The sequence below is a fragment of the Ipomoea nil genome, unplaced genomic scaffold (assembly GCF_001879475.1).
Source record: "Ipomoea nil cultivar Tokyo-kokei standard unplaced genomic scaffold, Asagao_1.1 scaffold1262, whole genome shotgun sequence".
NCBI classification, from domain to species: Eukaryota; Viridiplantae; Streptophyta; class Magnoliopsida; order Solanales; family Convolvulaceae; genus Ipomoea; species Ipomoea nil.
Window position 1 is genome coordinate 1,906,001 of NW_017617690.1, and position 24,330 is coordinate 1,930,330.

The window sequence follows — 24,330 nt, forward strand, 5'->3', positions numbered from 1 at the left end:
TTCCTGACCGCTTCTGTAGACAATTTGGTGGGTTTCAACACGTGCCTGCGCGAGTGGAATACCATGCTGACTTGCACACTATCGACGGACGGTCATCGAGGAAAGTATTAGATTGGGCAAACAAACACTTAAATTATTTAGTCGCACGGTATGATTGGGAACAGAATCTCATCGAACTTCAAGTGCCGACTGGTCAATGAACTGTGAGCGATGCATACATATGTTGGTACCAACAATATGGCCTTCGCCAAATCAGTAATCCTGCACATATACAACATCAGGGTTATCAAGAGCAGTCCAACGCGTATGCTGCATTGGTTAGTATATGTTTTTTTCTAAATTCATACGTTTATGCTTATTATGTTATGAATTTGAGGTGTTTTATATTTTTTTGACGTAGATTTATGAGGTGCAGAGGATGGGTATTAGAGGGATACGCTCCCTTGATAGTGATAATCCCGATGAGGTGCTGCAAAATTTTCGTGAAATGACCGAAAGATGCGAGCAGCTCGTAGCGGCGTCCCAGTACTCATTTTTGAATGTTTTCCCTGCTGAGATTATAAACAATGCCCCTAACCCAGATGAACCGATTTAGGGTCGTCGTCGTGAGAGACGGCAAAGGCAGGGGGGGGGGGGGGGAGGGGCGTGGTCGTAGACGAGTGCGTGGAATGCAACCGCCTAATACAGGGGCACTTGTTGGTTTATAAGAAGATGATGATGCTGGGGATGAGGACGAGGATGAGGGTGCGGAGAATGAGGTTAGGAGGGACAATCTATTGCCTGTTATGAGTAGTCCCTCTTTTGGTGCGTTTGCAGGCCCTTCTAGTAGTTCGCAACGTGACCTTCAAACGACTAATATTGCATATAGTTGTGAAGGTACTACTAGCACTCTAGCAGTCAAATTCCATCATCGTATTTCCAATTTGGGGAGTACTCACCATACACACAGTATGAGAATATTACATTCGCTGAACCGTCATTCCAGTATTAGAGTTTTACGATCCCGACGAGTGCTGTGTAAGATTCGACACAACAGGGGTCATCTTATCAACATGCCCATCCTCAAACTCAAAATTATGAACCTCGTCCCACGTACAAGCTAATGCCTTATGACCACCCAATAATGCAACTTCAAAGGGGAGAGTCCTCGAGTCAAGGTGGTAACCAAGATCAACAAAACCAACAAATGTCCCATCGTTCAACAAGAATGAGCCAGGCAACCAGGTGAGGAACTGGTTCACGGCATTATACACACAGGTACTAATACATATATGCAATTTAACTTAGTTATATTTGTAGTGAATTTTTGACTTTTAACATAAATTCTTTCACTTGCAGGGACCATTAAATATCATGGATGAATAAATCATAATCTAAAAATGTACTAATAACTGAGTTAGTGAGATCAGTTTGATGTATACAATATCATAAATTAATTTTTCAGGTGTAATTTTTTCAAAATAATACATCATCATTATTCAATTATTATAATATTATAATAATATATCATTACTAGTCAAACAATACAATTACATAATATAATGAAAAATTCTATTCACACCATCTCTTTTACTATTTGCACCACCTATTTAATAGGTCAAACTCCTTTATAGGTGGTGATCATTAAAAATTGCTATTTGCACCACCATCATTTAATGTGGTCAAAGACTAATATTTATTTTATATATTTTTTATAATCAAATTATTAACTAAAAAAAAAAAAACTAAACGCCACCTTCTCCCGTGAGAAGGCAACTGGGCTGCCTTCTACGGTGAGAAGGCAACCCAGTGGGTCGCCTTCTCCAGTGAGAAGGTGACCCACTGGGCTGCCTGGGTCACCTTCTCACCGGAGAAGGCAGTCCAGTTGTCTTCTCCGGTGAGAAGGCAGTGCGTTCTCCGGTGAGAAGGCCTTCTCACGGGAGAAAGTGACGTTTAGATTTTTTTTTTAATGTGTTAATTAATTAAATTTTAAATTACTAACTTATTAATTGCAAGTTTGACCAGGTGGTGTAAATAGCAAAATGTATCCCCATTTGGCTATTTACACCACCTATTAATTACTAAAAGTTTTTCACCTTTTTACCATTTCAAGATGCTTTATACCCACTTTTGGTCAAAGGGTGGTGCAAATAGCAACATTCAATATAATTCATGAACCAATATTTACTAATCACTAGTAGTTGCACCCGTGCGATGCACGGCTATATATATACTGTGTATTATATTAAGTATAATCTACTTATATGAAAAGATATAGATTTTTAGTACTTACTATATTTGAAATAATGAATTTTTAATTTGTATTGGACATTATTTAATTCTTTTACACTGTATTTGTTGAACCCACTGCGATGCAAAGGTACGTATATATTATATAGAAAAGCCGTATAAAATAATAAAAAAAAAAAACTACAATTACTAACCGAACGAAAAATAGGAATAAAACATTGTGTATTATATTATACATTGTTGAATACTTCATTGTACACAACGTTTTTAGTTGTATTAAGACATTGTACATTTTCATCACAAATTAAAATTTTCAAACCCCTTGGGCTACTGACTCTTGAAACCGCTACATACAATTGTCCATGGTTAAAGACAGGTTTTTTCAACAGCAATCCCACTCTAGAAAGTGTTTGTCCTTGACTTTTATTAATTGTCATGGCATAAGATAGCATCAACGGGAATTGTTTCCGTTGAAATTTGAAAGGCAATCTCGAATCTGACGGTGTCAGTGACATTCTAGGAATTAATACTCTTGTTCCAGCATTTGTACCGCACATGATCTTGCCTTCCAACACGTGATCAGCTAACCTAGTAACAATCAACCTTGTACCGTTGCATAATCCTAGTGTGTGATCAATATTTCTCAAAAGCATAACAGGTGACCCAACTTTCAATGTCAAAGCATGATTTGGTACTCCAGAACATCTAAGGCCATTCAAGAATTCTGGAGTGTGCAAATCTGCTAACATATCAACATTTGAATCTGATTTACAAACGGAATCACAACTCAAATATGTCTTTCCCTCAGCCGGATTATGGTCATTCATGTATTCGTTAATGCTATCTACGACATCCAATGTTGGAGCCAAAATTGCACTATCATTGAGGTATGACAGATCAACCATCCCTTGTCTAAAATTCGGGAAGGTGCTATCAACAATTGTGGCAATAGGGTCATCCTCACACTCGAGCAATAAACGTTCAGGAATTGTAATATCTGACCCACCATCAAAATGAATACCGACCGTTCCATCACCTATATTAGCTATCCATTTTGCAAAGTCGTTGATCTCTCGACACTCGATTTCTGACTGTACACTTCTTAGTCGTAGATTCTTAGTCAGTCGCAATACTTTGCAGGATTTCCATAGATATGAGGAGCTAATGCTAGCACGGACAATATCCTGTCTAGTACCCTTCGGAATGACTGGTAAAATTTGTCTGAAATCTCCACCTAGCACCACTGTTTTACCACCAAATGTCATGTCATAACTCCTTGGATTTTGGAAACGCATCAAATCTCTCATAGTTCGATCTAGGGCTTCAAAACAAAATTTGTGCATCATTGGAGCTTCATCCCATATGATCAACTTGCTTTGCACAATAAGCTCGGCCAGCTGACTGCCGTGACTTATATTGTAGGTTGAATCTTCATTAACAGAAATCGGTATGGCAAATCGAGAATGTGCAGTTCTTCCTCCTGGTAATAAAAGCGACGCTATACCGCTGGATGCAACATTTAGCACTATCTCTCTTTTAGACCTTAGTGCGGAAGACAATGCACGCCACAAAAAAGTCTTTCCAGTACCTCCATAACCGTAAACGAAGAATAAACCTCCTAACTGGCCATCAATATCGGTTAACACCTCATTGTATATGACCTTTTTCTCATCAGTTAATTGACTTACCAACTCCAGGTTCTCTTTCTCTTGTTCCAAACAGTCGTATGCTAATTCCTCCTGTATAAACCTGTTCGATATGTAATGCGGTACAGCTTGCAGCAGGCATTTCAGGATAGTCCTTCAAACTCTTTCCATGAATAGATAATAGTTTTTCAATCTCCACTAAAGCAAAGTTCATTTTATGCGAATCGCTCAACACAAAATCTGCATAATGTTATATAGAGTTTAATATTTAACATCCCTAGATTTAATTTTAACTTTATATGGTGATATCAATATAACGAAAAGTAGTGGTGGAATGTATGAGTACCTCTATTGTGCAATTGTTTCCGGATATTGAATTGTGCATCATTTGACAAATGTGGCCACACAGCATACCAAACGGTCTCAGGTTTACCCATGCAACTGCTCATTAGCAATGTAACAAATAGTTTCCTCAGTTGATCTGCTGACGCCCAATGACTGGCTTCTTCAACTGCATCAACATATTCGTTATCGTCATCAACTAAACCTCTTGCATAACACGCGTCTCGAAATGAGTCATAGATGACACCATTTACAGTCCTGATATCTTCAAAACTTGTAGGCCCACATATTTTATTCAATAGACACCTCAAATAAAATATTTCGCCAGAAGCTGGGGGAACATAAAATATCCGACCAATTGAGAAACCTTTTTTCCTTGGTTGCCATTTTCGGACGTCTTTCTTCCAAACGAATTTTGTGGGCATTTCAACATAAGTTAGCTCTCTTGCATTTGGGAAAGTTTTATTCGCTTCAAACCATTCTAAGAACATGCTTTGTGCTATTGTTGGTCTATTTACAATGTTCTCGACAGGATCGTCATCTAAAAATATCACGCTCTGTTGATTTGGAAGGTGAAAGCTTAACCTTTCAACTGAAGGCGCCCTAAGCTGTATATCAAAACCAAACAAACGCCAAACTGCTTCACATGGTGATATGTACCTACAATCGTAGTACATATTGATCTCATCTATTGCTTTCCCCTTTTGTTCATCACCGGTTGTGTTGTAGAATTCTGCAGTTACTCTGTCATGACCCTTGTTAACGTACTTGAACAGGTACTTGATTGAGCGTGACTGGTTGCACCACTCCACATTTATGTGAGCCTTATACTTAAGCAATAAATGTCTGTTGTGTGGTACAACATACCTGTTGTCCAATGCGATCCCGTTCTTTGTAACTATATTGCCGTTGTCTCTCCTTCTATATACCGGGTACCCATCAGCATCAAATGTAGAACTCTCAACAAATCTCTTAGGAAAATGTTTCGAGCATCGTGCATTTACCATACATGGAGAATTTGTCCTTGCTTTTCCACATGGCCCATGCATCATAAATTCCTCCACCGCTTTGTAATATTGCACATCTGTCTTTTCATCTGGTATCTCTGCAGAAATTATCTTATCTAGCGTAACAACATCACTAACGTCTTGATTCTTTCCCAAAAAAATCAATATATGAGCATGAGGGAGACCCCGCTTTTGGAACTCAATTGTATATATAACTGTAACAGAAACAAAAAAAAAAATCAACGTATGGTAATTTTTCTTAATTGTAAACACATGAATGTGAACTTAAACTAAAATATTACCTCCAGCCACAGAGCCAAAAAGTTTATTCTTTCGACAATCAGCAATCAAAGAATCCAACTTCATCTTGAACAAACGGCAGATTATGTCAGGTCGGTCTTCGGCTTTCAACCTGCGATCTTTTAGAAAACGTTGTACCTCAGGCCACTTTGGATTGCAGTAAATGTTATAAATAGATCCGGATAACCAATCCATCTACATATTGCCATGGCATCTTGGTAGTTTTGTATCATGTACCGAGCACCACCTGTGAAACTTGAGGGTAGTATTATTCTTCGACCTTGTGCTGCAGGGTTTACTTCACCCCTGGTTAAAGCATCAGTCAATCCACTGTATGATTCACATCTTAAGCTTTTTTGATGTGTCCTGCTATAAATGAGTCTTCCAGACTCCACCATCGTGTATGCATCTACCACAAACTGTTGTAACAGGCGCTTTGCAAATAGCAACGTACTGGTAATAGAATTTCTTGTCTGTAACCGATAGCAGAAATACTCCCTGGGACTAATCCTATGTCGACCACCGGCTGAACGACTGCTATGTACGTTAGAGAATGCAATGCCTTCCCGATATCCATCTTCACCATATGGAAACAACAGGGGGTATTGCAGTGGGAGGTATGAAGGATTTAATTCACTAATTCTTTGCAATTGCCCACCTTTAGCTTGAACAACAATATCATGCTCACCAATACTGGTATCCAGATCTCCAACTATTAACGCTGCTACTTCAGACACTTGAGGCAGGTTGTATGTCCTTGCATCTTTAGTGCGTTTCCCTAATAACTTTATTTTGACTTCAGCGCATGGGTTACTTTCAAGCTCAGATCTAGCCATCCGAAAAGACTGAACCAAAACATTATTTTGATCCAACTCATTCTGAATGACATTCACTATTTCTACGTGAATGTCATCTTGATCAACTCTACCCCTACAATCACGCATCAATGCATTGCTAAGCTGATAGATAAAATATCACATTTTAATTGGAAAAAAAGTTCTATGCTTACCTCACAGCCTTTATACGGTTGTTCTTTTCATTTGCCGTATCGTATATGTACAACTGAGCAAAATGTGGTTCTTTTCCGTCTTCTGGTAGGAGACTGCCCATTAAGTGATAGTTTTGACCACTTAACCTGAACACAGGTGGTGCTCCGCCCTTGTTCAAGCTCTTGTCTATCTTTCCGCCCATTGATGTGAAGCAAAACATGGCGTTGTATGTTCTGATGTCCTGGAGGAATTTTTTTGATAATTCATCATTGCCAAAAAATAGGTCAAATATACCTTTAGGTGGCAACGCATTCTCATGTAACTTAATCTTGCCATTGTTGCAGCATAATGGAAACATCGGTGGACCTTTAGAGGAATAGTTTTTCTTCCTTTCCTCGACCCAAAACAACGCCCCACAATGGACACAACTATTGCTTGCATCACCGAAATCATAATACTCTTCTGCAAACAAATTATTGTTTAAATATTCTTCCAAAGAAAGTGTACATGCATCGCTATGTTTTAATATGTATACGAACAAAAATACCATTTGCATGAACAGAGGATGTTCCGGTATCGAAGTTATGCGTTTCATCGTCAATTGTTATGTTTAAATCTGTATACGAACGAAAAAAATTTAATTAACTAATGAAATGTGCAAGTGTTAAATTTGACTATGGTAGCGTTCGTTACGAAAAGATACAGGTCGTAAGAGTACCTGGTATGCACGGGTTTGGCATTGGACTGCGTAAAGGGATAGATTCCTCATCGTCAATCGGAATGTTTAAATCTGAATATATAAACATTACTATAAATGAATATGAACTGAATGACAGCGTTCAATTTGAGTTTAGTATAATTTGTTAAAAACATATTTGGTTAGTAATGTTACCTGGTATGACGTCATTGCGAATTTGTAGACGTAAAGGGACAGACTCCTCTTCAAAGGCTGATAGCAAATCTCTTTGAATTACATGTCCTTCTTCAATTGCCGAACCATGTATTGTTTTACCAATATGAACTTGACGTGGTGATCTACAACCTAAATTTAATACAATATTCAAATTAACAAATATACCTATCTTTTAAATGTTTTAAGATTATATAACATATTAGTCTACGACGTTACCAGTTAAGCATGACTCAGGTACATTGGATATTGTGTTTTGTTTCACTTCAAAAACAATTCCTTTCCGGTTGGAAGAAATTACGTGTGTTCGGGAAGAACCTACTGTAATCATATGTAATTCATAAACATTAATATGCCTTATATAATATTAATACAACCAAAAAATTTGACAATAATATTTGATCATAATATAATAAACAGGATATGTACATTCACAAATAATGTATATCACTCAATTGTAGATGATTTACCGTTTGTGATGTTACTCAATGGTGTGATATTTTCAGTCAAACACTAAGCAATGGAAGGATGTGTTCGGCGCAATGGTGTAGGTTGCTCTACATTATGCGAATCATTACTTGTTGCTGATGAAGTCGCGCAAGTATTCTCTGTGAAATAGAATAACAAATTATAAAAATAAAAATTATGACATTACGTAAATTCATATCACATCACATAACATAATAAAATTGAAATTAAACCACATAAACTTGTAAATGATATAAATCACGTTCAAATTAAAAGACAAAATATTTGTTGTTCCATCAATTTACTGATAATGTGTAGTATTCATTGTATTAAAATAACATAAGTAGCAAATTTATAAATTAAGTACACATAACATAATAAGTTAACAAAATTCGAAAGTTTGCCAATTAATTACACATCACATAATTAATTTCAATTTTTGTGTACACAATTTTATAATTGAAAAGGCAAAAATTATAAGGCATAAATTATATTAAAATTTATGCAGTGGATCATCCTGGACAAATTTGTGTGGACAATGAGTAACATTATCATAAAAAATAAAATATCGTATTACAAAATTTATTCACATTTTGGTACACATAACGCACTTACACTTGTAAGACAATACAACATATTCATGTAATTAGTGTCAGTAAGACACATTAAAAGGCAAATTACATGGTGGTCCATGGACCAAAAACTATTGTGTACCTTGGACCACAATTTAGTGTGAACCACGTTTAAATATATAATTAAATAGTATATATCATAAATATCTATTTTATAAATTAAATACACATAACATAAGTTAATTTAATATTTTAGAACATAAATTTGTAATTTTTATAAAACAACATAACCTTATGAAATAAATTGCTGAAAATTACAACATAAAAAAATAATATATATATATATATTATTTACTATTTCGGAATAATTGAGAAGAGATAAGAGATGAAGAGAAGCGTTGACCGCTTCTACTCTCTCTGTCCGAACAGATCAGGGCAGCTCGAAATCTCTTCCCAAATTTCACGATCTCTCTGTCAATACTCTACCTAGATCATCCTACTATGATTCTTTTTGCCTTCATCTCTTCACGGCCAGACAATTTGTATATTTGTTATCAAATCACGTCTAGATCGCGATAATCGTCTATGCCTATATCGTCTGAAATCTGTCTTTTCTGGGTTCGATTTGTGAAATCAAGCTTGATTTGAGCTTGAAATCTGCCTAGACTGAAGATACTGATCTCATTCAAGGTTAGGATGAAAGTTCTATTTTCAAAATTGTAGTTAGGGTTTTTTCGTTTTTAGTTTATTTTCGACTATGCATGAACATTGATCTTGTCTAATAAACTTATATGATATCTGGCACTTTAATTCCAGAATTGAATGATTCATATAAGTTGTGGTTATAAGTTGATTTCGTTTTACTGTTAATCTATAGAACTATGACTATTTCGTTTTACTGTTAATCTATAGAACTATTACTATCTGCTATACATTTTGTAAAACATGTAATTGTAGTATTAAACATACAACTTGGTTAACTGGTTCAATTTTTTTTTTCATATACACTGAGAGGACAATACTTTGGAGTAATGAGAGGCAATCTATAGCAGATACAAAGTAGCAAATCAGACTTTTGAATTCAGCTTAGCGGGATTTGCAAGTCTAAAAAAGATAAGTTTCAAAAATACCTTTATTTTCTTCCTGTGATTTCCTTTTGATGCCTAGAATAGTTGACTTGGTAATCTGCCTCATTAGCTTGTATATTCTTTTTTGCTGAAACAGAAGTTTTGAAAAAAAATTTTGGACTGAGCTATATGAAATTGTCTAAGTTTTAAATATAATCTTTTGTCTGAACTATAAAATTAAATGAATGCTTTGCTTAAGTAATTTAACTGATTTGTTTTTTTGATATCCGAACTGGAACTGAAGGGTTTTTTATTCTATGTAATGATAGTAAAAAGTACTTGTTGTATTTAATATCCAAATCATTGTTTTTTTCAATAACAATGAGCAACTGTTAGTTTCACACACCTTGTATGTGGTATTACCTACTTCTTATAATTGGCTACCAAAACATTTCATTCCAGTTATTAACAGAATCTATAATAATTGTGTTCCATTTTTTTATATAGGCAAAGAAATGATGAATTAGAGGCATTTGAGAGCATACAATAATCCAAAAGCGAGCATGTAGACGAATAAAACTGAAGGTCGTTCATCTCACATATTAGGTTCACATTTTTTAGTTGATTTAGTGTATTTTCAGTAGTTGTTATGCCCATGATGGTATATATTTTGTAATTTTGGTCATTGCACACATTAAAGAAATAGTTAGACAAACTTTGGTTGAATTTTACCCTTATATTTGCAGAAAATTATAGTAAATTTTCTTGTTTTTGCCTTTTGGAATAAAAACTATACTGGAGGAGATTAGTCTTTCAAACTACTCTAGTCAGTAAATTTCTATAATTTTTTGCCTTTAATTGAGGGGAATTACAGCATTTCTTCTATACTTGCACAGGAATAACAACGGGGGAATCTTTGCAGTCTTGAGGCAACTTTGGTGAGGATTAGCAGATCTGGAAACGAATGGGAAACTATTTGTAGACCTGGGAATGTTTTTGTGATGTTTAGCAAATCTGGAAAGCTACGGGAAAGTATCTGTAGTGGAGAGAATGCTTTAGTGTTTAGCAGGTCATTAAGGTACGCTTACTAACTATATAAAAATAAATTCTAAGTGGTATAGCTGTAACTGTAGTCCTATGTGTCGTACATGTACTTAAATGTATTGCTTGCATGTTTAAGTAGAAATAGCTGTAACAGTGACTTATGAAATGTGGTTTTTTTTTTTTTTTTTTTTTTTTTTTTTTTTGCTTAATAGTTTGTATTACTTTCATTTTACCAAATCTTAGAAGTTAATACTTACTAAATTCAAATGCATCTGTATTCTAATCTGCCTATTTGCCTCAATTTTCTTGCTTGACTGTAATACGCCTATGTGCCAAAAAAACATTTAATGTGTGTTAGTTCATTACATATTTGCATTCTTTACTAACTTTTTTTGTCCAGGAAATTGGCATATGATGAAAAAAAAATCTAATGCCCATAGTTTACTGAAATAAAAATGCTCAGTAAAATTTGTTGTGGGACGTGATTAAAGTTTAATCTGATGCCCACACTTGTGTAATACAAAAAACATATCATGTGTGTTACTTAATTGCGTATTTGCACTTATACTAATGTTTTTTTTATTAGAAACTTGGCATGTGAATAAAAAGCATGCAATTTTACAAAATAGTATAAGTATACTACTTAACCTAGAACACTTTACAAAACAAAATACAGATCAGTGATATACAAAACTTGTCCCAGATTCCTTCTTTCTAATGACTTGTGAGTGGATCCTTCTTGTTTGTAACCCACCTGAAAAGAAAAAGTATGATTGTTAACACTGATAATAGGTTCATGTTAGAAATACGTAGAAGTAGTTAGATTTTAAGGCCTTACACTTTGTTCCTATGCTTGTCAACTTGATTTTCCCTTCTCAAACATTTCTGGAAAATCACCTGAAATCAAAGTGAAGAAAACAGCAAGACATTTTCTAATACGATATGTCAATTTGGGATGTAAAATGATCATAACACAGTTATATAAAATAAAAAGAAGCATTTCAACCTTAGCAAACAAAAAAACTAAAGTCGTTAAATTAGTAGGACAACAAATTAAAAATCCATAAGCCACACGTCACAAAAACATTGTATCAAATTGTCTAACATCCAAAAAACAGTAAAAATTGTTTTTTCCACAGTAGAATTTCATTCAAGCTGTCTTCTCCTTCTTGATGTTGGGGGCTGTTGTTCTCTTGCGACTTTTGGATGAGGAAAACTCATCCAAGAGTGACCTTTTGGTTGCTAAGGAGCTGACCACAGTGTCATCAGGTTCATGTTGAGAGGGCTGCATAGATGCAGGACTATTAACCTCTACACCTATAGATGCTTCCTGTATATAAAACAAAGGATTAGTAAGTTTTAGTAGTAGGTAATAACAAAATGAAAAACATAGATCTAGGTTTAGTAAGACATTCTTACTTCAGAATTTTCAGCACTGTTTGTTTCCTCCTCAAGCATCTTTGAGATTAAATCTTGCTCTTGGTGCTCGACAAACCTGTCACTATAAGTCTGGACCAAATGTTCGTCCCTTAACAGCCTCAACACATTGAAAGGAGAATTTTTACCCCGCTTTAGAGACAATTTTAAACCTACTTTAAACATCTTCATTCCCACAATAGCATCCAACTCGGGGGGGACTTCAACATCAGTCTGCCATTTGGAATTGAATTAGAACATTACAGTAGATGCATATATACAACTAAAACATAGGTTCATGTAAGTACTAATAAACCTACCTCTTTGTATTTCTGATACAATAAGCATGCAGGAATTCCAACCAGCTCAGCAACTTCTCTGTCCCAAAGCAAGAGTGGAGCATCTCCACTCTTGTCTAAAGCAATGATGACCACCTTATACCTGACAGTACCCATAGTATATGGCTTATGACACTTAGTGCACACAAGTGATCCTCCATCATCTTTTAATTTCTTATTACAGCCAGCTGACATGCACGACACATAATACCACCCATCATCAAGATCTAAACCCAAGATTTCAGCAGCAACATAGTATTCCCCATCCTACAGTGGTCAAAAAAAAAAATTATAGAATATACATAAGAACTCAGATCTTAAATAAACAGTCAATAAAGTAGTTTCTGTTTCTAACCACTTGTGTCCTCTTAAGGTCGTAGCAGGTAGTCACAATGAGTCCACCACTTTTAAAAGTCACTAATGCCAGCATCATGTGAGTGCAGAGTCCCCGTACTCAAACTTTTCATGGGAGTTCTTTCAGATTTCATGCTTCATAAAAAGTTTAAACAAAATCAGTGATTAGCAATATCAAGCATTATATTCACTGGCAGATATTTGGTATGTGAACAAAGACCATAACAGTATGCCAATAGTTGAAGAAATGAAACAAAGTGAGCTGATTGTAATATGCCTATTTGCCAAAAAAACTTGTAATGTTTGTTTGATAGTTGCATATCTGCATTTTATACTAATTGTTTATTTTCAGAAATTTGGCATGTGATGAAAATAATTACTCATGCCCATCATTTACTGAAATAAAAATAATCAGTAAAATTTTTGTGGCATGTGATTAAACTGTATTCTGATGCCCATACTTGTGTATGAAATTTAAATCTGCCTATTTCTCAACATATGATGCGAATACATGAATGATTGATTCTAATCTGCCTATTTCTCAAAACAGTAAGTAATGTGTGTTAGTTAATTGCCTATTTGCATTTTGTAATATCTTTTTTGGGTGCAGAGAATTGGCATATGGTTAAAAACAAATTTCAGACCCATACTTTTATATGCCTAATTGTCTATTTGCCTTTTATACTAACTTTTTGTTCAGAAAATAGGCATGTGATGAACTTATAATCTGATGCCTTTCATACTAAGCTTTTAAATCTGACTTACTGCTTATTACTTCCAGCAACTAAATCTGATGCCTTTTATATAAAATGTGATGCAATATTTTACTTCATTTAAATAACATTATAGAATTACATTAGTGTACTTACTTGGACTTGAACTCTAGAAATTCCTCAAAATCTTCATTGAACCATAGCTTGGTAGCATCATATGAGCTGGTGATTCTAACCTCACCTGGAAAAAAAAACACATTAGTTGTCTGGAATGAGTAATTAGCTGCTAGAATGGGAAGGAGGATAGAAACTCACCACTAACCAACTTAGCACGACAGCACTGAATCACAACAATAAGTGGTTCGATTGAATCACAATTGTAATACGGCATGAGTGATGCAACATGTTCATTCCATAGAGTACATGACAGTGTGCTCTCACTGCCATGATAGTAGTAAAAACCAAACCAACTTATGTGAGTATAATAAAGTCAATACTGATAGGAAAAAACAGAAACAAATGAAGTCAATCAGTACTTCATTAATAGGAAAAAACAGGAATAAATGAGTACTTACAGATTATCCTCAATCTGAAAGTCAATCAGTTTCGTTGCCTTTCCACCTATAATTTTATCCACAGGATTATAGATCTCAATTACTCGACCAATAACATCTGGCAAATGAAATTTTTTCATTAAGTTGTTAGCAGTTGAGCTTAACATAGGATATTAAAAAAAATAGACAGAAATGAATAGATAGTACCAATAAGTTCCTTGTCGTTCACATCTGTAGTCTCTTTTAAAGAACTAAAACTCTTTAATCGAAACATTTTAAAAGGAAATCCTAAAGAGTTTATCTACTTCACTTCTGTCTTGTAGTTCAATTTCAGCATATATTCATGCTGTGTAATCTTGTACACATAATAATTTGTCGCAGCAATGAAATTCTTAATTTCGTACAGTTTTCCTTCCTTGAATATCTCTCTATATTTCACCACATGATTTTTTAGAATGCTAGCATGAATATAGCTTCCCTGAAAAAAAAAAAAAACAGAGATTAGTGATATATGAAGGGACAAAAATAGATAACAGTTAGATGAATGAACAAAAATAGACAGCATTACCTCTTCATCATGCATTAGTACTTCCATACTCTTACTGCTGTTACCCTCTCCCCGTTTCTCTGGCACTTCGAATACTCTGACTGCTCTAACACGAACTGCCCTGAGTTGGTGTTGAGGTTTAATGTCCTTCACAAGTATGAACATTGATGGCATTCTGTTAAACTTCCTGATATTATATTCGGGCTGTAAGCAATCAGTTTTTCGAGTGGCAAGAATACTACACACCAATAAGATGATTATTTATAGACCTTGAAGCGTTGGATATTTCAAATGAAGGATCAGCCGATTGTGTATGGGAAAGACGCAAATTTTCAAAATGTATTAATTGCAGAGTGCAACTCTGCGTCTTCTTTATTTATATATATATATATATATATATATATATATATATATATATATATATATATATATATATATATATATATATATATATATATATTAATTATGTTACCATTTGTTTATTCAACCATTGGTTATCTGAGCATGATAATGATGTTGTTTAAAGTACCAAGTATTCTACATTAAATGGTTTTCTTGAGACGAAAGGACTTTAGTGTTCTTTTAATTAGATTCACTTCAGAATACGAAGAGTTGTGATAAAGAAAACGGCAAAAACGAAAAGACAATAGGCACGCGTACAACTTCAAACAACCGGCAATTATATCATTTTTATTTATGCAAAATGGCGTAGTTTAACATAGGATATGCGAAACAATGATTGCATAAAAATGCACAATGACGTTTTATCCAATGGGCGGGAAACAATGATTGGCAAAATTTTCTTGCTTTATTATAGAGTTAGATTAGATTGTTACATTATCCATTAATCATTTGTAAACTAAACACAAAATCATTATTAACCACAATACATATACACGGAAAATAACTTTAACTTTTTTAAACAATAACAAGATAAACAAAAATTCTTTTTATGGTTTTAAATAACAAAACAAATTGAAAAAGTTATTCCTTCTCTTGCCTCAATTCAAAATCTGTTCCGTATTGAAATCCATTTCAATTTGTTGTCACCATTGGAGAAAGCACCCGCCAGCCAGCCAGCGCTCATTCCCACCGGCAGCGCGCCAATACTGCGAACTGAATCAACTGATCCGATTGTTCTTCTCTGATCACCGCCGTCAGCTGCTCAATCAAGTATTCTCAGATCTCCGCCACATGCGGTTCTGATCTTCTTCCGATCTGCTCAGTTAATATTCTGCCATTAGAACTGCAGTTTTTGCGATCAGATCCTTTTTTCCGAGTTGTTTTTTTTTTTTTTTTTAATCGTAAAACTCTTTGAATCAGTGTATATATACGAATTATGATGTGCATTGCGATGCTTTTGCGTGGATTTATGGGGGGATGTTATTGTTGTTTGATTCCTCTGTTATCATCTTCCTGGATTTGAATTTGAATTTGTATTTGCATTTGCATTTATGTTGCAGCCCTGCCGGATATCGGATTTTGCAAAGCAATCGTGCCGTTTTAAGGATCAAGATGGTAAAATTTCCATTTCCTTATCTTCGTTCCACCGCCCAAAAAAGATATCTAACCTGCAATGGCTGATCTTGTAGGATAGTCTGAATTCTTTTGGATTTATAAGTTGATGGAGGTGATTGGCATGCTCTTGAATCTTATGAATTGTATTCATTTGCTGATTCTTGTTCTAATTTCTGAATCAGGTTGTTTTGGCTGCTTCCATTATAACTAAATCTGGGAAAGGTAATTTCATCATATATTCTCTTATGGCAGTCCCTTAATATCTCAATTTGACATGAAGGAGAAGGGAAACATTGGACTAGTAGTATATTTTTATTCACTTTAGGACAGACAATGCCACGTGCCACTATGTTATCACTCACAAACTTGCCACTTGATGTGGCAAGTTTTAATAGGTTGAGATTTAAAATAAAAAAGAAAAACAAACCTATTAAAACTTGCCACATGTCACATCAGGGAGTGGCAAGTTTGTGAGTGGTATATGTAGGGGTAAATAGCATTTTCCTCCTTGCAAAGGTATTTTCTTTTAGAAAATTATTGAACTGGCATTGCTGGAAAAAGAAATGAAAAATGGTTGTTTACTTGACAGAGGTGGGCTTCATTGTGTAAAGGGTTAGGTTGTTTACTTAACTATAAATGCCATGATTGATTGTATTATTTTATGCTCCTTGCAGCACTTGTTTCGAGGCAATTTGTGGATATGTCTCGAATAAGAATTGAGGGGTATCTTGCAGCTTTTCCCAAATTGGTTGGAATAGGGAAACAACACACATATGTTGAGACTGAAAATGTGCGATATGTTTATCACCCAATAGAGTCTCTGTATTTGCTCCTGGTGACCAATAAACAGAGCAACATTCTTGAAGATCTAGAGACACTGAGGCTGCTGTCTAAAGTTGTATCCTTTTTCTTTCTCATTGCCTCAGTAACTGTGTCTTTATATGTTGTTGATTTAGATTCAATTATTTCAAATTCTGTTTATTTTATTATGCAGCTTTCTTTCATCAAATAATTAAGCTGGAAAACCTGTATATTTCCCGGATTTTATTCTTTGCTGCATGCTAGCATTTCCTTTATTGTTAGGAAGAAAAATGTCTAATACAAGATGTTTCTCATAGTATCCATTACCAAAGGACACATTTAGTTCATTTTAGTTCTAATTCCTTAACTACAACTAGGTCCCTGAATATTCTTATTCCCTAGATGAGGAGGGCATTTGCAAAACAGCTTTTGAGCTCCTTTTTGCATTTGATGAAGTCATATCTCTGGGCCATAAGGAGAATATTAATGTTGTACAAGTCAAGCAGTACTGTGAAATGGAGAGTCATGAAGAGAAGCTGCACAAATTGGTCCTGCAGAGCAAGATTAATGAAACTAAGGATGTCATGAAGCGCAAAGCTAGTGAGATTGACAAAAGCAAGGTAACTATTAACTAATAGACCCCACGTAATGTGATCAACATTAGCTCCTTCTGATTATTCTTTGTTGGTGGCATTGATTTTATCTAATGATCTGTTTTCATAATTGTTTTCTAGATTGAGAAGAATAGAAGTGATAAAGGGGGCTTTATGTCCCTGCAGTCATTGGGTTCTTCTGCAAGACATGAAACTGGCTTTGGCAGTGATACAAACATATCAAGTACCGGAAGTGGTTTTGGAAGTGGTGCTTCTGGCTTTGGGTTAACCACTGATGTTGAATCTTTCTCCACCAAGTCCAAGGGTCTGTTTCTGTTTTACTTCATAGTAAATAGATGCGAAATAATATTGCTCTTAGTTACAAGTTGTATAGTCTGAGATATATGTCATTGGGGTACATATAGCTCACTGAAAACGTATGATTAGGTCATTTGCCTTCATCTGCTTCAGCTCCACCAAAAGGTCTTGGTATGAAGCTGGGTAAGATACAAAGGGCCAACCAATTTTTGGAATCCCTGAAAGCTGAAGGTGAAATGATTGTAGAGGACGTCAGACCAAGTGTAGTAGGTCAGTCCAAGCCCGCTGCTGCACCCTTAACTGATCCTGTGACATTGACTGTGGAAGAAAAGCTTAATGTAACACTAAAACGTGATGGAGGTGTCAGCAACTTTGATGTGCAAGGTACATTGTCTCTCCAAATTTTGAGCCAAGACGATGGATTTATCCAAGTTCAGGTTGTTCTCTCTCCCCCTAACTAAAATCTAAGTGCAATTTAGATTTATTGTTGTATGAGTAGATGTAGATTTAACTAGCAGTTTAGCGCAACAACTATTTCAAAAGAATTTGCCTAGCTTGAGTATGCAAGCCTGTTGGTCTAAGAAGGTTGGAACATTTACTGAATAATGCCTAAATTTGTATGTGCCCATTTATAATAATTTAATGTTATCGAGGTTCATTCTTGATCATAAAGTTCTGTTCTTGCAACTTAGTCTAAGGTGTTTCTTTATTATTATGCCAAACTTTTAGATTGAGACCAGTGCTAATCCAGCAGTGCTCTTCAAAACACATCCTAACATCAACAAGGAGTTGTTTGCAAATGAAAATATTCTAGGCCTCAAAGATCCAAATAGGCCATTTCCCACTGGTCAATCTGGTGATGGTGTTGGTCTCTTGAAGTGGAGAATGCAAAGCACTGATGAGTCAATTTTGCCATTGACACGTAATTCTTATCGTCTTTTATATTCCCTCAAACTGTCGATATTTTTCTGTCTCTTCAGTTACCGATTCTGATCTTTCCTTCATTTGATTGCTTTATCATACTGTTTCAGTTAACTGCTGGCCCTCTGTTTCTGGAAAAGAAACCTATGTCAATATTGAGTATGAAACTCCAGCAAACATGCACCTACAGAATGTTATAATTTCTGTGCCTCTTCCAGCACTTAGAGATGCTCCAAATGTACAGCAGATAGATGGGGAGTGGAGGTGACATTTTACCTTATAATTTATAGGCTCTTGTAGTATGCATGCTTAGTTGTATCCCATTTGGTTATAAGAAATGGTGCAAATTAAAGAAGCTGGAAATTTCCTAATAATCAATGATGAGAGATCTTGAAGCTTTGTTGTTGATATATTAAGAAATATGCAAAGCTGATATTGTCTGTTATCACTTGGATTCTTACCATTCAAATGATCTCTAATTGCAGGTTTGACTCCAGGAATTGTGTCCTGGAATGGTCTATAGTTCTCATCGATAACTCAAATCGCAGGTGATGTTTTTGTAATTACGATAATGGTAGGGTACAATCCTCGGTTCTCGTTTAACTCTCACATGGATCCTCTTAATGTATGTTGCAGTGGCTCTCTAGAATTTGTTGTTCCTGCAGCAGACCCATCACAGTTTTTCCCAATAAGTGCACGCTTTACTTCTTCAAGAACTTTTAGCGACTTGAAGGTTTGCCTCGCTTCCCATTTGTTATTTTTTACTCGTGCACCTAGCAGATTACCATGTTGCTCGTTAACCACTGTCTCTCGCAAAGTTACTTGATCTTCCTGGAACTATATGCATAACTCAACGACACAATTTTTGCAGATTGTCAATATTCTTCCGCTGAGAGGTGGGGCGATACCAAAATTTGCGCAAAGAACTCTGCTGGCCGCAGATAATTATCAAGTGGTGTGATTACAAAGAGTTTATGCAAGTGATTTAGAATCCAAAATTCTGCTTTATATATATTTTTTTCTTCTCCTCCCTTTGAATTTTGAGACTAGACATTCTTTCTCTAATAGTTACAGGTGGATATTCTTATATACCTAAGAGGTTACTATACCTAAATTTCTATGTTCTTCAACATTTTGGAGATGTCTTCTCTACCATTTGTTTTTGTGTCAAAACAGGAATAAATTTGGGTTGTCAGTATATATAGATTTAGAAATTGCTTTCATTTGATTGAAACTACTCAGATCTTTATATGTGAACCATAGTCCACATTGTATTGCAAGATGAAGTGACAATACCCATTTCTCTAAATTGTAAACTAAACTAAGAATCGAATCGTTATATTCAGAATGGAGTCTAAATAACCTTATTTTGTTGTTAACAATTGATGAATTGACTCATCATTATCAACTGATGTATAACTGGATAGCTAATGAAAGGAGAACTTGAAAAAATGAAATATTTAGGAAAAGGGGTTTCTTGCTATATAGGTTTAAAGTCCTTTAGAACAGTCCATTTAAAAAGCTAAAAATTTTCCAAAAGGTCCGAAGAAACTGCATATGATTCATTAAATTCATGCAGACTACCTGCTTTTAGTTCATGAAGTGCTGCCAACATCTTAGTGCAACTTTTACTGCTTGCTCTTCTAGCAGTGAGTGTGTGTATGAAACAAAGTAATATCGTCTCATTTATTTAAACTGTTGTTTTTAACAGATTGTGTGAAGGAGGGGAACTGTTAGATAGAATACTATCAAGGTAATGTTTCTTATTTGTAACAACTAACATGAATAGTTGTGTAAGAGACTTCAGCTTAAATGTGTACCTTCTTTTCATTAATCTTTCAGAGGTGGAAGATACACGGAGGCGGATGCTAAGAGAGTTATTGTGCAAATATTAAATGTTGTAGCCTTTTGTCATCTTCAAGGTGTTGTGCATCGTGATTTGAAGCCAGAGGTAATACAAACATTCATTCCATTATCAGAGAATCACCACTAAACTCATCCATATGCAACTTTTCAGTTCATTTCTGCTTGGTCTTTTACTAAGTGGTTTATATATACAAGAAATGAATATGCATATTGGTGTAGTTGCAACTTCTCTAATGCCTGTGAATGTCGGTTTCTTTGCAGAACTTTCTTTTTACCAAAAGAGAAGAAGATGCTCCCATGAAGGTTATTGACTTTGGTCTCTCTGATTTTATCAAACCAGGTAATATTCACTATTCTAGTTCCTCGAATGCTATTGCCTCTTGCAAATGCAGTTGATCTGTGCCTATGCTTAGATACGTACTGCTGTTTCTCTGTTGTTTACTTTCACAATATTAATTACATTGGTAATGATTACCTGTAGCTTTCGAGAACTTTGACAGAGAAGGAAACCGCGTAATTTCTGTAGAGGAATTGGCACATGTAAGTGGTTTTCCTAGGAGCTAGCTTAGCACAGAACTTGGGGCCGACGGATTACGCTCTGCTCAAGGACTGGATAAGAGCGGACGGGAAATTAAACTCCGTGGGGTACACAAAATTCTTGCACGGCGTGACAATTCGCAGTGCAAATGCAAGGTTTCATAGATAACAAGAGGAAGAAGGCATGGATGGATGGATACAAAGGAGATGACAGACACAGGACCTACTGAGTAGTAGTATAGCTGTAATTCTTTCTATCTTCTTTAAAGGTTGAACTAGTATTTTCACACATGCGTTGCACGGAATGTATTTGTTATAATATGTTAATAATATTTAGATTGATATATAATTGTGTAAATTATAATATCAAATATTATATAATGCAATTGAAGAATTGCGATTAAAAAAGTAAGCGTAAAATGTTTTTATAACAGTAGATAGAAACATGTTTAGTTAGTAAGAACTTGTTCTAAATTTTTCTTGAACTCTTTTTCATCAGCAAGCTTCCTAACCACGCTTCCTTCTTCACCTTTTTTGACTGATTTAGCTATTGCTTTGTCATTTTCCAGCCCTAGAGGCACTTGTCATTTTAGGAATATGACAATGTAGAAAAGTTCCCTTAAATTGAAGTGTAAACAAATGTAGCAAAAAACCATATGCATAAACAAAATCTTTTGAATTTAAAAATATTCACACGATAGTACAAAAATACACATCATGGACTACACACTCTATAGAGTTGATTGTTTAAGCATTTCTTGTCTCTGGAATATGATACGTACGCACCACTATAAACGTGATTGCATTTCATCTGTGTCTAGGATGAAGTTTACGTCCAACAATATGGATTTGAGTTGAACCCATGCTTATTTGGTGTAAATAGAAGTCTACAGTTGTAGAAATATGTTGGAAGTTTACAGCTATACGTTTAGCATAATGAAGTGTTTATATAGAAAAAATAACCCAACCCAATGGGGTAGCTCAAGTGGCAAATGAGCTCTCTTTGTGTTAGAGAATTCTGAGATAACCCGGGTTCGCTCTTGTGCCCCCCGGAGCAAATTGGGATAGAACAAATAATTCATTCTTTACGTAGAATTTGCAAAGAATATTACCAATCCATGCGTGTGTACACTTATTGGTGTAAATAACGTAATTTTGTATTAGTATTATCGATGTAAATCTATACTATTAATAAATCATTATTTCCTTATAAAATTACATAATAATTAATAAATCAATATTTTTTTAAACAATTACGTTATTATGCAGAATTTGCAAAGAATATTACCATTTAATAGATATTAGTTACATTTCATATAACAATTTCTTACCAATTAAGTTTTATTAATTCTTTTACCAATAAATAAATTAATTAATATTAAGAAAAGTTTGAGTGGAAAAATTGAAGAGGAGAAGTTTACTTTTACTAATAGTATAGAAGTATAGATATATATTCTAAGAGAATATGGATCCTATACTACTATAAAAATATTTTACAAAGTCAAATCTACTATATTGTATCAAAGAGTTATACGTCTACTAATAATGTAAATGTTATATCTATCTCTGTGTGTGTGGGGTTAATAAACCGATACACAATATATATATATATATATATATATATATATATATATATATATATATATATATATATATATATATAAAATAATATATATTTATACAAAAATGGAATTTAATTTATTGAAAATTAATTTCAACCAATTTTCGTACAAAACCAAAATTACATAATATATACGAAATAATTCCACCACAACTAGTACGAAACTAGTACAAGGGATTTAATCCTTACGAGATTAATCCCACCACTTTACGAAACCAAGAACAAAATTATAAAACAAGAAAGGGTTTCTAACATGAGGTTTTAACCTAACGAGAGGAAAAAGAAGAAACAGAAATGCGAGTGGTGTGTATACACACTCTCCTTAAAATCAATTTGTCACCTCCCGAGGGTGCTAGGAACGTTGTAGCGTTAGTCTCCCAGGATAAAATGGATTACGACTTTGGCGTTCAAGCACTCAAACCAAAGCCCGGCGAACAAGAACACAAGCTGAGCACTCTGACGTTTTACGGAAGATGTTGGCAAAATTTTCCCTTTGTAAACGAATTGAGAGTAGAGAGAAAGGAAAACAAAGATTTTGATAGTTTCTAAAGCTTGAATCAAAACTTTCAGCCAACAACAAGCTATTTGTAGGAGAATGGAATTAAAAACATATTCATGGCCATTAACCAATCATAAATCCATTTTATTAATTGGAAAATAACGTTTGAAACGGTCGTACTTATTATCGTAATAATATCAAAGGTCACGAACTTAATATCCGATTAATTCGTACCGATCATAACGACCTGTTTCAAAATATCTGAGTGACCGAGAAGTCCATATCATTATCCCTCCAGAGCAACGCAATACCACCACCTAGCCCCGTCCTGTCCACGGTCAACACCCCTTCAAACCCCAAACGCACACGGACCCGCTCTACTTGCATTGCATTAGCCTTCGTTTCCATAATAAACATGCACCAAGTTGGGTTGCTAGGTGGACACAAGGCCTACCAATTCCCGAACTGTCCGAGGGCTACCCAATCCTCGGCCGCAAATTATGCTGTGCAACCGAATGCACCATGCGCATGGTGCATTCGATGCAAAACGATGTCGTTTTGGTTAAAAAATGCGCGTCCCACTTAAAGAAGAAATCAGGTTCGATTCCCGGCAATAGCATTTTTATATATCCATAAATTCATAACTATATATCCACAAATTCATAACTATATATCCACAATGAATGAACTAAATATCCACAGTGAATGAATGAAGTAAATATTTACAATGAATGAACTAAATATCCACAATGAATGAACTAAATATCCATAAATTCATAACTATATATCCAGAAATTCATAACTATATATCCACAGTGAATGAATGGAGTAAATATCTACAATGAATGAACTAAATATCCACAATGAATGAACTAAATATCCATAAATTCATAACTATATATCCACAAATTCATAACTATGTATCCAGAAATTCATAACTATATATCCACAATAATGCTATTGCCGAAAATCGAACCTGAAATTTTTTTTTTTTTAAATGGGACGCGCGTTTTTAGTCAAAACGACGTCGTTTTGCATCGTATGCACCATGCGCATGGTGCATTCGGTTGCACAGCATAAGTATTGATCCTCGGCAGTTCCAGCTCAACGTGCTCATTGAGTTGGCCGGGCCTGGCACCCCAGACCCGCCAAATGCAAGT

The 24,330-nt window shown here is 35.0% G+C and overlaps 3 protein-coding genes across 4 annotated transcripts; 2 read left to right on the top strand and 1 right to left on the bottom strand.

The window, feature by feature from the left end:
• Positions 1 to 995: 995 nt before the first annotated feature.
• LOC109184465 lies at positions 996 to 5,590 on the bottom strand. The gene is made up of 5 exons (XM_019334467.1): positions 5,527 to 5,590; positions 4,222 to 5,439; positions 3,979 to 4,115; positions 2,584 to 3,890; positions 996 to 1,260 (listed from the first exon to the last, which is right to left on the bottom strand). The coding sequence occupies exons 1-5, from the start codon at positions 5,588 to 5,590 to the stop codon at positions 996 to 998; spliced, it is 2,991 nt and encodes a 996-aa protein (XP_019190012.1).
• A 10,019-nt stretch (positions 5,591 to 15,609) lies between these two features.
• On the top strand, positions 15,610 to 19,881 carry LOC109184528 (coatomer subunit delta-like). Of its 2 annotated transcripts, XM_019334541.1 has the most exons (13): positions 15,610 to 15,669; positions 15,960 to 16,014; positions 16,197 to 16,236; positions 16,604 to 16,614; positions 16,871 to 16,912; positions 17,193 to 17,435; positions 17,550 to 17,733; positions 17,856 to 18,163; positions 18,456 to 18,648; positions 18,758 to 18,911; positions 19,133 to 19,195; positions 19,284 to 19,380; positions 19,519 to 19,881. In XM_019334541.1, exons 2-13 carry the CDS (start codon positions 16,012 to 16,014, stop codon positions 19,606 to 19,608), a joined length of 1,428 nt encoding a protein of 475 aa, XP_019190086.1. In that variant the 5' UTR covers positions 15,610 to 15,669; positions 15,960 to 16,011; the 3' UTR covers positions 19,609 to 19,881. The 2 variants fall into 2 exon arrangements, with proteins under 2 accessions (XP_019190086.1, XP_019190085.1); XM_019334540.1 differs by lacking the exon at positions 16,604 to 16,614 and having other exon boundaries at positions 16,689 to 16,912.
• Positions 19,882 to 20,244: 363 nt separating this feature from the next.
• On the top strand, positions 20,245 to 20,909 carry LOC109184466 (CDPK-related protein kinase-like). Its single transcript, XM_019334468.1, has 4 exons — positions 20,245 to 20,249; positions 20,359 to 20,400; positions 20,490 to 20,598; positions 20,775 to 20,909. The coding sequence occupies exons 1-4, from the start codon at positions 20,245 to 20,247 to the stop codon at positions 20,907 to 20,909; spliced, it is 291 nt and encodes a 96-aa protein (XP_019190013.1).
• Positions 20,910 to 24,330: the final 3,421 nt, after the last annotated feature.